Source organism: Tiliqua scincoides, chromosome 4, assembly GCF_035046505.1.
Source record: "Tiliqua scincoides isolate rTilSci1 chromosome 4, rTilSci1.hap2, whole genome shotgun sequence".
NCBI lineage: Eukaryota > Metazoa > Chordata > Lepidosauria > Squamata > Scincidae > Tiliqua > Tiliqua scincoides.
Window position 1 is genome coordinate 178,480,011 of NC_089824.1, and position 17,777 is coordinate 178,497,787.

The 17,777-nt window shown below is 42.5% G+C and overlaps 1 protein-coding gene across 2 annotated transcripts in view; it reads left to right on the top strand.

Annotated features, from left to right (window-relative positions):
• RASSF5 (Ras association domain family member 5) overlaps positions 1 to 17,777 on the top strand; it is a 96,606-nt gene that overhangs the window by 22,684 nt on the left and 56,145 nt on the right. Inside the window, exon 1 of one of the 2 annotated variants that reach the window (XM_066625419.1) lies at positions 15,426 to 15,545. The exons of the other annotated variant lie outside the window; for it this stretch is intronic. Coding sequence (XP_066481516.1) covers positions 15,426 to 15,545 — 120 coding nt within the window. Of the gene's footprint in view, positions 1 to 15,425; positions 15,546 to 17,777 lie in introns of those variants that run through there. 2 annotated transcript variants of the gene reach the window in all.

Here is a 17,777-nt window from a genome sequence, read left to right on the forward strand (position 1 = left end):
CTTGCAGGAAAGGACAGAGAAGGAGTGATAGGAGTTGAAATTTTCTGGAGTTTTATCCCTTCCCCCTTGTTTTCTATAAGTTTTTCTTGGTTCCTCTGCAAGCTCTGGCATTGCAGAGACATTTGGAGTCTGTCCATTGTCTGGAGGGGGTTTCAGCTGTGGCATAAGTTGAGTCCTCCCTAGCATCCTTTTTGCTGCACTGTTAAATGCTATCAGCTGTCCATCAGATCCATATTGGTAGGAATTTAATCTAACCTAAGCAGGCACTCTTACAAAATGTGACCTTTCACACTTTTGAGGATGTTCCAGTATACAGAATCTTATTTCAGTTCAGGTAACTTCCAGTGACTGCATGTCTTTAATCGCAAGTATTTGGTTCTAGGTAGGTCTTAACTCAAACTGTCAGTTACCAATGCAAACAATATTTGGAGATGTGTACTGCATATGCTTTCTGGGTCCTCTGAGGGAACGCAGTTGATAGAAGTTTGTATATAAGCCTTTGATAGATAGGCATGCTTGATTGGTGAAATCCCAGCTGCTGGTGGGTTTTTAAAATAGGCTATTTTGAACCTTGATAGGATAAACATAGGAAGGGCAAGCGATAAGAGATGACAGAGTACTTGATCGCATTGTGAAGAAGAGATGGTGAACCTGTCCACTGGTGAATCTACAAGCACGCACAAATACGAATGGAAGAGTTTCTCATATGCTTTCCGTTAGGCTATATGTTGCTAAATATAGAACTGAACAATTCAAGAAATCCCTTTGGTCTCCCCCACTCGCACTCCCTTCTCCATCAAGCATCAGTCCCCACCAGTCTCTTTACAAATAAAACAGGCACCTGGCAAGTTGAATCTATTATCTGTCATGTTGACATCCTGTCTCATTGCATGCTATATTCTCCTGTCGGCCTTGCAGTAGGAATCTACCTCCTTTGACATTATAACTAATACTGTCAGCCTTATTTATGATAACTGTCTTGGGGATTTTGAGGGTATTTTACTGTAACAGACACTCTGTTCCATGCCCAAGGTTCCAGGTGTTTTCCATGTTCAGATTGCTTATGCACAAGGGAAAAAGTAACTAACATTTTTAGGTCTGAGGTGTGGCTCTGGAAGCAACTCTTGAAACACATCGATGTCTTTTGTAGACAGGCAACAACTTTTCAGCTGTGTTTATCTCATATTATCATCACCATGATGCCAGCTGGGTGTCTTAATCTGATCAGGCACGTAACAACTTGTGGAAAGGGAAGGGTTATAGGAGCTGAATCTGAAGCTGCCAGTCTTTTGTCAAAACCAGCTCTGCAGAAGAACAGATCCAGAACTTAGAAACAGTGCCAGACTTGGTGTGAGTTGCATATTGCATCTGCAATTCTGCATTAAAAAGACCTTGACATCTTCATGATAAAGCTCAAGAATCTCTTACCCTGCCCGCAACACACTCTTATTTGTAGAATCCATTCCACTTTTCTTGTCAGACCTGCTCTGCCTGCTTACCTGTCCATTGCAACATTTAGCATGCAAGAGGTCAGGCCAGACTCAGGGGTGGGGGAGAAGGTCCTCATCAGGTAGACAAGAGTGTGTGTGATTAAAAAAACATGGGGTTGGAAGAATTTTGTCAATTGCCTTTGGCATCATGGATGTAAAATGATAAAATAGTAATTATCTACTGCTGCCTTTCAACTATCTCTAACATCCAGAAGCTCATTAATACCAATATCAGATTTATTCTATGAGTGTGGCCAAGAGATTTAAGCTCCTGCAAGGGCAGCATGACATCTCCTCCCCCTTCTTCTCCCTTTCTAAGCCATCGGGGAAGTTATTTGTAATTCCTTCCAAACAGTCAGGGCTTCAAACCTACACGCTCAGCCCCCCAGGATGTAGTTGCACAGAGCTCTAAATGGGAAGTGTGTCCATTAAAAGAACATTTATACTGTTGCTGACTGTGCAGGATCGAATGTTAAGGCCTGAGTTGGTGCTTCAGGTTGGGCCAGGGATCATATGTTGGTTTCAGAACATCTGTATTATTGACTGTATGTAGTATTTGCAAAAGCAACATAATGAATTGTGTTGTCACTTCAGAGCCTTGGTGCAGCTATAAAAAAATTATTGACTTAGGCATATTGTCATTTTTGCTGACACTAGAAAGAGAAGCTTTATGAAGCTGGCAGTGAAAGGCTCAATTTGTGGTCCTTCTGGGTGAAAGCTGCTTTGCCTTCACCTGCTTAAAGTGTTTTAAATAATGGATATATGGTTGTGATGAATTAAATCACAACCCTAAAGATTTCTGCTCAGTAGTAAACTTCACTGAATTAAATGGGACTTACTCTACCCTAGTAAGTGTGTTTAAGATTGCAGCCTTAAACTGTTAATGTCACAGATAATGCTTCCTGGAGTGTTTGTTGCTGCTGCTCATTGCAATTTACATTATTGTGAATCTGTGTGACTCTTTAACCCTTCTTATTTCTGAGGGCTTGGGGCAAGTAGCATACAACAAAAGTAACATCATTTTTTAAAAAATTGTATTTTATTTCACTGGATCAACTTCTTCGCTGTCAAATAGTCTTGTTTCAGTGCTGGAACTTACTCTGCTGTGCCAGGCATCTTATATTAGGGTGTTGTAAACCAGGGGAGCAGCCACCAAGAGTGCCTGTGGTTGGTTAAGCTTGCTACCTGGCACCTCTTTAAGGCTTCTTATGTGGGTTGAGTAACCATGGATCATCATCTCAGGCATACAGGAGTTTTGAGCTAGATCTGAAGGTGTAGGATTGAGCATATATGGGGTGGTGTAATGGTTTTGAAGTTGGACTTAAGATCTGGAAGAGCGAAATTCAAAATTCTGCTCAGCTGTGTAGTTTCCTGGGTGACCACTATGTCTCAGCCTCACCTACCTCCCAGGGCTGTTGTGAGTACAAAAGCAGGGAGGAGGAACTATGCACACCACCCTGAGCTTCTTGGAGGAAGGGTGGTATAAAAATGTGAAAAATAAATGAAATATGTTTATCATTTCAGGGTTTTGTAATGAAAAATTAGTTCTAAAAGTTAAGTCCTGGATTGTATCCAGTGTGATTCTCACAATGCAGTATCTTTAGGTGCCTGCATGATATTCGCATACAGAATACAACATCCATTTTTTGTTGTTCAAACAAAACTTGGAAAAACTTCTTATCTTTTTGAGTCAGACATTTCTCCTGCATTTTGATCGGTTCGAAAGTTCAAACCTGGCAGTCTTTCTGAAAAGCAAAGAAAAGCCTGTGAGATAACCTAAATTTAGACATCACCCAACTGCATGCAAAGGGTGGTGGTGGTTGTTTGTGCTGTTTCTTCCCCCTAAAGCTATATGTTAAATGAAAAATTTAAGTAGAACTCCTGTTGCAGCTTGAATGATTCTGACAGCGTAGAGCGTGTTGTGCACACATGAGTCTATATATAAAATACTGAGGATTCTACTTAGGCTGAATGTGTATTGAAAAGTCCTGTTTCATCTTCAGGGTGACAAACCAACCAATACATTATTGATGGACCCAATAATAAAAACGTAGGTGGTGAGGACTTGCCATTTGTCATTCTGACACTTCCTTGGTGTGCTCCCTGGTCCAGCCCACAGGGGTGGCCTTCTTTGCCACCTTTTCTATTTGGCCTTCTTTGCCAAATACAGTATGTACAGCGAGAAAATACATCCACACTAGCAGCTCCAGCAAATGCAAGCAGTTCCTTTTAGAGCAGTGGCTCTTAAACGTTTTAGCACTGGGACCCACTTTTTAGAATGATAGTCTGTCAGAACTTACCAGATGTGATGTCATTAACCTGGAAGTAATGTCACTTCTGGCCATGACATCATCAATTAGGAACATTTTAACACCCCCCCCATACAACAAAATCAAGTCAAGTAAGTAAATTAAAAGTTTCCAATAAGTATAAGTTTTAAAAAAATTATTTAAAATAAAGAACCCCCTCCTAAGCTTCCCAAGCAGTTGCTGATCTGTTTAAAAAATATTCCTAAACATCCCAAAAGCTGTAATCCTATCCACACTTTCCTATGAGTAAGCCCCATTGACTAGCATTGTTAAAAGCATACACATACTAGCCTGTTTAAAAAATGCAGTCACATACCATGGTCGCATCAAGTCTAATATGCTAAAAATAAAATCACATTGAAATGAATGGGGACCCACCTGAAATTGGCTTGTGACCCACCTAGTGGGTCCCAACCCACAGTTTGAGATACAATGTTTTAGAGCAGGGGTGTCCAAAGTTTTTGGCAGGAGGGCCACATCAGCTCTCTGACACTGTGTTGGGGGCCAGGAAAAAAAAAAAGAATTTATTTACATTTAAAATTTGAATAAATTTACATAAGTTTACATAAATGAATATATTAAAGATGAACTTATGAATGAATGAAGGTCTTGCAATAGCTCAATGCCTATAAAAGGCCTTGCACAAAGCAAGGCTGGCCTTTCCTTTGCTGCCACTGCTGCATCACAGATGTGAAAGAGCAAGCAGTGGAGGCAGCTCTCATCCCACACACGAGAGGTCAAACAGTTGCCCTCACGCTGAGAAAAGTTGCATTGGGCCAGTGCGGGCTTCAACAAATCTCCAGAGGGCCAGAGGCTCATTGGAGACTGTGGGCTCCTGAGGGCTGCATTGAGAGGCCTTGAGGGCCCCAAGTGGCCCCCAGGCCGGGGTTTGGGCACCCCTGTTTTAGAGCAGTGGTGCTCAAACTGGTGGGTTGTGACCCACCATTGGAACTTAAAATGGTCACCTTCCCCTTAAGGGGAGTGACCCATAAATGGGTGTCTCAATGGTGCTACAGCGATCGTGGCACCACAGGCACCCAGGAGCATACCTGGGGGGACAGTGCAGACTCCCGGAGGATCCTGGCATTTCGTAGCCCCCTCTGTGAGCCTCCACCCTGTTGCAGTGAGCTCTGATCTGCTGTTGGGGCCCACTTCTGGTTTCAGAAGTTCCATACTTGGAGCTCTAACTGCAAGCCGGAAGTGAACTTCGACTGCTGATCGGAGCACACCGCAGTGGAGGGGAGACTCGTGGAGGGGGCTGCGAACCTCCAGGAGGCTGCACAGTCCCCCCAGGTACGTTTAAATGCTCTTGGATATCTTCGGTGCCACAATCGCTGTAGCACCATCAGGACATCCCCCCCATCCCAGTCCCCTCCTCCTCAAGCACTTACTCCCCAGACTCACACACTTACCCTCCCAGACTCCCAGAGAGTTTGAAAACCACTGTTTTACAGTGTCTGTGGTGCAGTACTGGGTTTGTGTCCTGTAGCTAACTTTCCAGCAGCAAGGATATATCTGTTTTCAGGAGGTCTGGTCTAGAGGGTAGAGCCTCCATTTGCCTGAAGATTAACATCCACAAGGTCGCCAGTTCGAGGCCACCGGCACCGTGCAACCTTGAAGCAGCTGGCAAGCTGCAGCTGAGCTGTTCCATCTGCTCGGACCGTGGGAGGATGGAGGCCAGAATGTTAAACCAGATCGGAGTGTAACACCTTGAATGTAGTGGTTCTTGAAAGAAAGAACCTTCTTTCAATTTGTAAAAATCCCTGCGTGGATTTAATAAGCCTGCCTATGTAAACCGCCTTGAATAAAGTCTTGAATAAAGACCAAGAAAGGCGGTATATAAATACTGTATATTATTATTATTATTTTCAGGACCATTGCAAAGAGAAATGTATTCATAATGTGTTCTTAAACATATTTTTTCTCTCCAAAAAGAAAAATGTTAAAGAAAGAAAACTTTGCAGCAGCAAGGTTGTGCCTTGATCTTCTTAATGATTATCATACAAGTGTAATATCGGCCTTGTCGGAGAGGTGAAACTTATTATTGATGTAGCTGAGCTGTTTTGCATCCTCATGTTAGATGATATTTGGCTCTTGGCCAATGACCAGTACAGTATAGGCCAAAGTTGGTTTTATTCAAATTCTGTGCGAGAAAAATTCCATGGGTTATCATTTTGCTCTCAGTTGTATTTTTTCATAACTTTCCAGTGATAAACAAACAAAATGTTGAAAAGTTATTTCGGATTTAGATGCCCTCAAAAGAGAGTATATTCAATGCAATTGTCAGTTCTGTTTTGTATACATTTGTTTTAAAAACTTCATTTTCTACACTGCTATAGGAAAGACAGATATAATTGAATATAAGGATATAAAGAGCTGCTTTATGCTGTTTTTATCATTGCCTAGCCCAAGTTTATCAATTATGACTGTCTATCGCTGTCCTATGGCCCCAATTACATTGGATTGTGCCCCCCTTTAGTGGTTTTTGCATTAGGAAAAAAGGTTCAATTGGTTTTCTTTTGGAAGGAAAGGAAGAAAGGAAGGAAAGATTGTTTCCTACTGTATGTAACACCTGGGGAGTACATGATATGAACTGGCAGGGTCTGTAGGGGCAGTGTCTTATAGCCCCCCTACACCTTGCTGTGATTTTTTGCCACATTTTGCGCACACATCTTGAACACTATAGATATAGATATATTTTTTTAAAGGAAGGAAGGGCCAATACATGGACTTAAAGCAACATGTGGTTTGGTCAGTAGTATGTAAAACAGTCAACCAACCAAAACTTTTAAAAGTTCACAAGATGGTATGTGTCATCTTGCTCACCATTAATAATGTCACAGGTGCTAGCCAGTAGCTGCTGGTAACTCTTGCACTGCTATTTTCCTCATAGTACTCACTATTTTAATTGGCACAATTATCTGGATGAAGGCTATTGAATATTCCCAGTGACAAAATATTCACCCTTTGAGTCTTGGAAAAATGTGATGTCTTGGGAACATAAGTGCAACCAGGAAAAACATCTGCATTCCCCACAACAAATGAGTAACAGCTGTGCATTTGCTGCGGTATAACTGATTGCCTGGAAAGGCCCTTGTGGTCTCATCTTCATCCCAATTAATTTCAGGTATTTGGTCTGAAACCGTCTTGGGCCCAATAATGCCACCTGGAGTAAATCAGTTAGAGATGTTTAAGCTTGGTGCGTAAAGAGGATCTAATCTTAATAAGCTCCTGCAAGACCAATAGATGAAATATTAACAAGGACACATACTGTTGTTATTGAGAATAAACCCAGTCACCTGTGTGCTCCTGGACCAAGTTTTCTATGCCTATTCCCCACAGGCACTATAGGTTTCCTTCAGAACAGTGGTTGTCTAAATCTGACAAGCCCTGACTTTGGGAAGTTTTGTCTGTAGTGCTTAGTGCTTGATTGCGGTGTGTTCTGCCTGCCAGCAGAAGAGTGAAATGATTTTTTTTTTGGAGAGGATTTTTACAGTTGTCCCAAGATAGCAGAACTGGTGGTCGGCAGCATAAAGGCCTTGAAGGCAATGTCTTGCTGAGGAAGCTGAATGCCCAAAAAAGAAAATTCTTAGACTGGTCAGCTGTTGTGAATCATCTTGCTTTCAGTGAGCTTAAGTGCCTTTAACTCTTTGTTGGATTGTGGCCCGGGTTTACTGCCATGTTCAGAGATCTCCCTGCTTGTCTCTCAAGCTGATAGTTCATTCGGTTCTGCCGCTGAAACTTGAACCCTGCTTTTAAGCGACTGTTTGCAACTTTACTGCTTCTCTTTGCCAGTGACTTTGCCAGGTATCTGATGTCATGAATGTACTCTTTTAAAATATGGCCCCTAAGAATGGTAACTACCTTGAGGATGATAATCATAGTCCTTTTTTCATTTGCAGAAATGCATTGAGAGCAATTATAATAGAGGAGCTTCAGTGAGAAGCTGGCCATTCCCTAATAACATAGGTAGAGCCCTGCTGAATCAGACCAAAGGCCCATCTAGTCCAGCTTCCTGTATCTCACAGTGGCCCAACAGATATCTCAGGGAGCACACAAGACAACAAAATACCTGCATCCTGTTGCCGCTCCCTTGTACCTGGTGTTCTGAAGTAGTCCCTGTCTAAAACCAGAAGTTGAACATACCCATCATGGCTTGTAACCTGTGATGGACTTTTCTTCTAGAAATCTGTCCAATCCCCCTTTAAAGGCATATAGGCCAGATGCCATCACCACATCCTGTGGCAAAGAGTTCCACAGACTATTTACACACTGGGTAAAGAAATATTTCCTTTTGCCTATCCTCCCAACACTCGGTTTCAGTGGATGTCCCTGTTTTGGGTGTTGTATAAGAGGGAAAAGAACATCCCTCAACCCACTCTGTCCATCCGCTGCATAGCTTTGTACGTCTCAATCATGTTCCCCTTCAGGTGTCTTTTTTTCTAGACTAAAGAGCCCCAAACGCTATAGCTTTTCCTCGTAAGGGAGGTACCTCGGCTCAGTATTCATTTTGTTCAGTCTCTTCTGCAACTTTTCTAGTTCCACTATGTCCTTTATGAGATGTGGCAACCAGACCTGTTCACAGATGTGGCCTTACCCATATACAATGGCATTATAATATTGACTTATTCTCAATCCCTTTTTTAATGATCCTGAGCATGGAATTGGTCTTCACTGCTGCCGCTGCACAATAGGTCGACACTTTTATTGAGCTGTCTGCCAGCACCCCAAAATTTCTCTCCTGATCCATCACAGACAGCTCAGAACCCATTAGCCCGTATGTGTTGATTTTTTTTGCCCCGATGTACATTACTTTACACTTGCCTATATTGAAACGCAGCTGCCATTTTGCCAGTTTGGAGAGATCTTTCTGGAGCTCTTCACAATCACTTCCCATCTTCACGACACACAAAAAATTTAGTGTCATCTGCAAACATGGCCACCTCAATGCTTGTCCCTTTCTCCAGGTCATTTAATGCCTTCTCCTATAGCATGTAGCTTGGCTTGGCTCAATTGCTGTGGTCAACTGAATTGTTGCACCTCTGATGAGGGCTTTTTGTTCTCTCCTTCCAGCCTGTGATTCTGTGAGGTGCTGTGTCTCTCAGCGGCCAGGCTGTGGTATCTTATCCTCCTGCATCATCATTGTTCCATTTCTTTAGCAAGCCTGATATATGGAATTCTGGGCTTCAAAATGCTATCTAGGCTGGAGTACCAGCCTGAGACCAGCTAGCCAATCCCAAGGGCCAATCATGGTCCACCAAGCTCTATCAAGTTCTAGCATCTGAATGTATCTCTCAATTCTAACAATGTGTTTCTGGTGTAAGGACATGTTCAGTCAAAACTCCTCTTCTTTTCTTGTGCTGCCTTGGATGCTGATCCCTCTCTGGTTTGACTGCCTCTGGCCCTAGTCTGCCACTCTGGGGCTGGGGTCTGTTTTGGATCACACAGCTGCTGCTTTGTCACTTGGGTTGACTGCCAGCTCTTTGGGTTCCAGAACCTGACTTCCTGGAGCCTGACCCTTGCAGAGGCCTGTCAAATGCATTCTAATCTGGATGAAACACAGTAGCCCATAAAGCCATAGATATGTGGTTGAATGCACTGCAAGCCTGTTTTAAAGCAAAGAGATGGAGCTGATGAGCTCTGAGTGACCTTCTATATCCTGTAACGATTTATTGAGCCTTTGGCATGACGTGGAGTTCAGTGAAGTTGGGCTGTCTTGCCCAAATATGGTCATTTTATACATGTTGCCATCTTAAATGCTTAAACCTACAATTTGCCTTTAGTTTGTCAGAATTAAAGTTTGAAGGTGGATTTGCTGTAGCTTTAACATGCCTTCATGGAGAGAAAATATTAGGTATGTTTCTAGAGAAAAATCATAGAAGAATTCTCAACCTGAGCAACTAGAGATATGAATTCAGTGGCACGTTTGGACTAGCGACTGGTGTTTAAGTAGATTTCCAAGACATATTCTATCATTGTGCAGTCTTTTGAATGTTCTTTTGCCAAATTTTGTGCAGTGAGTTCGATGGAAACATGCACTATGTCGGTTTTCCCCAGTCTAAAAAATGGGGCTGCTTTAACTCAGAAAAGCTCCTCTCTGTTAGTGCATTAAAACACAGGCACATACTAAGAAGCATATATAGGTGTGCGCCGCTTTGCGACATTCCAACTTACGCCGGGATCACATAACCAACGACAACGTGTAGTCATGTGGTCGTTGGGGGTGCACACTACAACCCTCCCCTCTGAATGGTTGTCTGAGTCTCCCAGAGGCAACACACGTCTGCACACTGCCTCTGCAGGTTTCCTCTGTGAAACCGGAAGTCGCACAAGAGACACAATTTCCCTCAGTCTGAGCTCCGCAGAGGCAGTGAGCAGATGCGTGCTGCCTCTGGGGAGTTCAGACGACCCTCCCAGGGGAGGGGAGCAGAGCAGCCCCTTCCCGGCGGCGGGTATGAATTGCATCAAGCGCTACTTGACAACAGGGATCACGGTCCCGATCCCTGTCATTAAGTGGCACACGACTGTATGTTGCTTTCTAAAACAATGTTTTATACCCTGATGGACCTGAGTAATTAATCCTCTTTCAATAGGATAACAACCAACTAAAACAACTGGTCCTTGTGTCTTTCTAGAGACTGCATTCAGTTTAGTCAGATTTCATGAACAAAATCAGGCCCATACTATACACTGTTTGAGATGAAGATCTCAGAAATAAAGTACAGGAGCAGGACTGTGAGAAGAACTTGGATTCTCTCTTTTTTTCCTCTGCATCACACTTCAAGCGCCTTTCACTTTTTTACATAAACTACAAATTTCAAAGGTACGTGAGAGTTTTCGCCTTGATCTTGGTTTTTGAAATTTGTAGCCCTATGTGGACATTGCTCTATGGAGAGACTACAGTTGTTGGAGGTTAGGATGGCCCTCACCTGATGCCTGTACAGTATTTTGATTCTCAAAATGGAGTAGTGGATGGCCTACAAGTATACATTTATCACATGTAGGTCAAAGAAAAATGGGAACCATTTTGATACGGTAGAAAGACAGGATGTATGTGGTTAATAATCCATACAAGTTAGTCACATCTGAATATTGCTCATGTTTCATCTTGAGTTGCCATAATTAGAAGCAGGCTTTATTTGGAAAATGGACCTTCACCCTCTGCTAGAGTAACTATGATTCATACCATGTTCCAGCGTTGCCATCTGCATCAAGCCAGTGATCAGCTAGAACAGTATTATCTTCCATTTTTAGTTTTTTGTTCTGATTTCCCTTGAATTTAGTGTTGGATTAAAATATCTCAAACCTCTGCCCACAGAAGTACCTACTTGTATGTTTGGTCTGGTACTGTTTTCCTATAATTTCAGGAGAGACTTTGGAAGTTGGATAGCTTGGTACAATTTGACGAGAAAGTGGACAAATATTTTTCACTGAAGTACCATGCGTTCATGGTCAGGCTTCGGCACCTACTATCTACGTGGCAGTGATTTCCACTCTGGATTGAAGTGCCAGCATTAAAACTGTTGATCTTAGTTTTGATTATGTACAACTCTTCACAAGACAGTGCCTGAATGGGGGAATGTGGAGACCTTGCTAGAGCAGTCTGGGTCCGTGACAGTAATAATAGCACTCTTGACCCCTACAGCACGAATGGCTATGAAACTTACTTTTAAGAAATAGAATTAAGCAATAGAGTAATGTCCTATTTTGTGATGCTGAGCTGGCAGAGTTACTGGGGCATTCCACCAAGCGCTTAAATGTTTGAGTAGCAGGTTTTCAGAGGCAAGTAAGGAATAATGTAATATGAAAAATGCAAATTGTGTAGGGGAGAAGTGACTGCTTTGTGGCAGCTGAGTTTCTGTTGATGCAAGGATGAACCTGCTGATCTCAGTAAATGTGAGAAACCAGGTAGGTCAAAGAATCTCAGCAGGCATGTACAAGTGTGCAAACGGCATGTTCGCCCATTTGAATATTCAACATGCATGATGACTTTTTACCCATATACTTGTGTGCAGATATAAGACAAGTCTTCTTCCAATTCAGCTAATTCTTGGGAGGTTTGAAAATGCATCTCTCTCTCTCTCTCTCTCTCTCTCTCTCTGTGTGTGTGTGTGTGTGTGTGTGTGTGTGTGTGTGTGTGTGTGTCTTGCATTTGCCCCAGTGATATTTGCTGATATGCCATGTGCTGTTTCACACTTATTCCAGTTACTCCAGATATTGTCTGCAGTTACAAATGTTGCTGAATCACTAAGGCTTCATTTTAGTTTAACATCCTGTTTCCAATAGTTGCCAGCCAGATGCTTTTTGAAAGCCCGTAAGCAGGGCCTGGATGGAAGCAAGCAGCCTGCTGGCTCACACCTGAAACTTGGTATTTAAGAGAGACACTGCTTTCAGACATTGAGGTTCCATTTGGCAATCATGTCTTTAATAACCTGATCCCCCATTAATGTGTCTCATCCATGTTTTAGTCATTGCCATATCTTGTATTGGTGAATTCCACAGATTAACAGTGTATTTTAAAAAAAAATGAAGGAACACTTTCTTTTCCCAATCAGTTTCATTTGATGACCCTGAGTTTTGAGCATTGTGAGAGAAGAAAAATTTCTCTAGACCAGTGATTGCCAACCACTGTGCCCTGACAAATTCGTGTGCCCCAAATGGTCTGTAGGTTTGCTGTGGGAGTTTGGGGGAGGTCATTTATTATTAGGCCCATTGGGGGATGTGAGCCCCCCTCCAGCAACATGGTGTCAATTGTCCAAAAACAGATGGTGTGCCTTGACCATTTTATTATTATTAAGTTATTATTGTTGTTAATAATAATTTTAGCGCTTTGTCAGTGTGTTGTGAGATGAAAAAGGTTGAAAATAGCTCTCTAGACTCGAAATCCCTAGCTTGTCCCCTGTTTCTTCTAAACTAAAATGCTTACAAGGCTTTACTCATAGGGAAAATACTCTAGGTTGATCACTTTAATTGCCACTTTCTGCACCTCCTGTGATATCCTCCTTGAGATGTGCAGCCAGAACCATACACAATATTTGATGAAATGTGACTGCACCATAGATTTGCATGCAGGTATTCTGATGCTGGACATGGTATTTTCAATCTCTTTCCTAACCCTTTTCACTGCTGTTGCATACTAAATGGACACTTCCATTGAGCTATCGTCCACCATCCTAAAACCTTTTTTCTGAATGGCTACATTTCAAATTCTGTCAGTATGTGTAGGATTTTCCCCCCTGCTCTGACTGTATCATGCATACCAGTCTTTTGACTGGTTCAAAGTGCACCAGAGCATCTTTAATTTATTAAAGAATCCATTTGTATGTGCTATCCTATGTACAGTGACACAGATACTGAGAGGAAGGAGGGGTTTTTTTTGGAATTAGAGGGTTGCATAGATTAATATGCCATGCCCTGCAAAACTTTGTGTCGACAGTGTTTAGATCTTAAAAAACCAGTAAGCTGCTTTTGAAAATGAGATCATGGATTTTTAATTGCATATGTATTTTTTTTTCCAAGTGCAGTTCTCCATTACAGAAAGCAAGATAGCATGCTGTAAAGTCTCATTTAAAATACATTAGGCTGCTGAGGCTAGTGCTTTGGGGACATCCTTGAATGGAAGTGGAAGGGTGGGTAGTGTCCGATTTGGACTCCTGAATGGCCTCAGATTTATTTATTTATTTTTCACATTTTATACCATCCTTTCTCCAAAGAGCTCAGGGTGGTTTACATAGTTCTTCCCCTCCTTGTGTCCTCACAACAACCCTGTGAGTTAGGCGAGCTTGAGAGATAGTGACTGGCTGAAGGTCACCCAGGAAGCTTCATGGCTGAGTGGGGATTTGAACCTGAATCCAGGTCTGACTCCTAAACCACTACACCATCTTGGCTCTCCTGGGTACTTTGGGGGAAGGGTCTTCTTAAGCATCAATGCCACTGCTGCCACCACCAGAGCTAAATCAGGGCTATCTTCCCTTTTCAGCAGGGAGTTTGAATGCCAAAAGGAACAATACAGCCTACTTTGTCGCTCTGGTTGCCTGTGGCTCTGCTGTGGCAACAGACATTGCAAAAGATCCAGCTTTGTTTGGTGGCAGACTGGGATGCGGGAGCAACAAGTGGGAAAGAGGTGATGTGAAGGGGCATGACAGGTTGTGGAAAAGTAATTTGACCAGGGACATACAGTACTTTAAGAAATGACACTTGCACAAAGGAAGTCCAGTGCTGAACCCTGATACCTGATGCAACTGATCAGGTATTGGGGAGCCCTTGTTGTTAGAGCATATGTAGGTATTTCCTAGAGTCAGGTAACTTGGCATCTCAGAAGCTAGAGGGAGGCAGTCAGAATCTGACTGTAACCTGGACCTTGAGGAATCAATGGTGTGAAGATTCTGGTCTTTCTGACTAAAGCTCAGCATCGACATGCCAGTAGGTGATAAATGGAACAGTGATTGCTAAGGTTATGATCAGAATAGTCGCCTGCTTGTGCTGGCTATGCTGAAAAATCGTCCTGGTTGTTCTAAAATTAGCTACAGAATATAGAGGCACATGCTGGTTCTTGCACTGGAGTGTTGCTAAGGGAATCCATCCATCTCTCTCTCTTTAGCTGTATATGCACCAATCCAATTGATGTATTACTATATTTGGAGCATGTGTGGAGGGTCCATCATGCTAGGTGTGTCCTAATGGGGGTTCTTGAGGTCAGTTTGGAAAATCTCCAATACTGTTGATGCCTGCCATCCCTTTAAAAGTGAATGGGAAGTGCTGTTTGTGAATTGTCCCTTTTAATATTCCACTCCTTTCCCCCCAAATCCCTGGCTTTCATTTCTCTGATTTTAGAGATAAAACACAACAGAGGAGGTTGTTTTTGGACACCTTTCAGTAAGATAAGGAATACAGTAAATTATCACAGGATGTTCAGAGGGCACTACACTGGAGGCTTGTCTCAAGTAATATATATTTTAATCAGCAGTTCCCATCTCCATCCCCACCTTTGGACAGTGTTGTTATGGACACTGAAAAACTCGGGAAGAGGCTGTCTCCCTCCCGGATGGTGCAACTCGGCTTCTTTCTCACACTGTGCCACTCGGAATCAGATGAAATGCAGGCAATTCTCTGCTCAGAACTCCCTGCAGAAACTGTGAGAAACCTTGCAAGAGGAAGTGGCTCAACTCTGCTCAAGAGAAAGCAAGCAGGAAGGGGGGGGAGGGAGGGAGGTGATGCTGCTCTCGCAACTGGCAGCCTCTGTGGGCTTGCAGATAGGCGATCAAGCCGCAGATGGTGAATGAGTTTTTGAGCCAAGAGCAGAAGGAAAATCCCTTGGTGTCTGGCACCCTCCCTGCCTCTGGCAACCGTTGGCCAGATCAGGGACATTAGTGGATGAGGAGAGGTTTGCCCTGCTAGGCTTTTGCCTTCTTTTTTTTCATTTTTGGAGACGTTACTTGATTTGCTGATCAGAAGAAACTGTTGCAGAGCGTGGCAAGTGGGAGCTGGAGGAGGTGCTGGTGAATGCACAGGAACTGGATTGGGAAACACCGTTGCTGCTGCAGTGAGCTGCAAATCAGATGGTTACCTGGCTGCCTGGCTCACTGGAGGACTCCGCAGGTTCTGAGGATCTGGAATCCCCTCTCAGATGACTGTCGACAACAGCATGAGCAGTGGCTACTGCAGTTTGGATGAAGACTTGGAGGACTGTTTTTTCACAGCCAAGACCACCTTCTTTAGGAGTCCCCAGAACAAATCCTCTGCAAAGGTATCATGCTGCTTGGAGCTCTTCTGTAGCAAATCTTCCCCTAGCCCTGTGCTTCCCTAATGCTGGCTGCCAAAGGACGCTTACTGACTAATATTCCAAAGGCATCTGTTTTATCACTGTTGAATATTCATGGGTAGTCTGCTTAATTTCAGTGGCTTAATCCGTGTGCCATTTCCCTGCTTACAAACTCTTTTATATGAATCCCAGTGCTTGACTTTGACACCTGTTTGCTATTCCTTGGATGTCAGAGTTATGCGACTGAGACCCTGTAGGTCAACGTTTGCATGTAATGTTTCTGAACATGAGAATGCTCAAAGGTTGCTAGATTGGTTGCTAAAGGGACTGTACAACATTGAGCCATGTTGTCAGTGCAGTGTGTGTGTGTGTGTGTGTGTTTGTGTGTGTGTCTTCATAAAGAGGTTATTCCTTGGAAGATGATGTCCTGGTTTGGGTGTTCTATGCCAAAATCTGCATTCAGGATTCATAATGAGCTAGAGGTTGCTAGCCAACGTGCATATTTCTAGATGTTGGTATGTGTGTCATAAATACGATTCTTACCATTGATGGACATGTTCTGTCTTTCTGTATATTCTTATTTGGTAGCTGTAAACTGGGCAGGTGGATAAACCTTGTCTGATCCTCCAATTTTATGTGGGTTTTAGAATTATGAGATTGGAACAAAATAAAATGGATTGGGCTTGTCTTGCTTTTTAAAAAAATGTTAATTTGCAATGTATTTGGTATCAGAAGAACTGGTTTTAGATGAAGCCTTAATACGTTGGATTTGATTTTTAAATTAAGGAGATTTCAGTTGCCAAAGGAAAAAAAATAAGCCATTTTAAATCCAGTTTCCTGTTTTGTACTTTACATATTTCTAGAACCAATATGCATACTAATGAGTACCTATAACAATTAAAATGTGTTTGTCTTCACTAGTTTAGATCAGCTTTAGAGACAAAGGGGCAGCTGAGAAATATTTCATTCTAAATGTACTAAGCAAGACCACTTGCTTGAAGACTAACTGCCCAGAACTTTCCAGAAGTAAGGGGTTACAACTACTGAACAGAGCAGTGTTTCTCCATGAAAGTAAATGTTGATTCTGTTTGTTTGGTGAGGTTCTAAGTGATCATAATTTTGTACAGTGAACACATTGCTCAGCCTAGATAATTAAATGACATTAAAAAAGGTATTCCAGTGAGCTCATTTGATGATCCTGGTGAGACACAAGATTGCATCTCCTGGATCCTAGCAACTGTGGTGATCCAATAAGAGGCTCACAATCATAAGTACTCTATATGATGTATTCTGCCATAATGTTTGTCTTTAGCAGTCAAACTTCTCTTTCGTCACCCTTTTTTTAAATGTTAAAAGGGGTACTCCATTTCTTGGAGTTTGAACATTATTTATTTATTTATTTATTTATTTATTTATTTATCTTTGCTTTCTCCAACATCTGTTGGCTAGTGTCCATAACAAGCATCCCACTTTTATCCTGGTGAAAATATGGAACTGTTTTTAAAGGTTGTGTGTAATCTACGTACCCCCCCCCCCCGGGTATGTAGAAGTTTGAATGCGTTCACATGAGTGCTCATGTAGCCATTTTAAAAGCCAAGAAAATAGACTACAGTGCATATTGTATATGCCTCCATGCAGAAATGCCTCACCAGTTCACATACCATTTTATACATTTTTACTTCTGCAAAATCTGTTGTTTGTGCAGTGTGCATCTCTACTCTCTAGTCTGGTACAAGAGTGAGTGTCTCCCAGTTCCTTTGAGCTTTCTTTCTTTGTTTAATGGTTGTATAGGCTCTTCGTGCAACTACTGTTCCCCTCCGAAATGAGATCTCTCCCCTTTCATTACCTTTGTACAGTTACCAAAGTAGTGAGACTGGATTGGGGCTTCTGCCACTTGATGTGGTAACGGGCAAGTCTGACTCCCTTAGGGCACAATCCTAACCAGGTCTACTCAGAAGTAAGTTCTGTTTTGTTCAATGGGGTTTACTCTCAGGAAAGTGTGGTTGGGATTGCAGCCTGAAAAAGATAATTGTCTGTAGTTAGCCTCAGCTCACCAGCTAGCTTGTTTTGTAAAAAGAGAAGAGAGGCATGTAGGGGGAAGTTTTACTTCTGCACAGGAAAAAGAACCCTGATGCCTTCAAAGGTTTTGCCTTTATAACATGAGCATGTGGTGAAGCCCTTGCACACAAGTTTGGGCCTATGTTTTTTTTTAGCTAA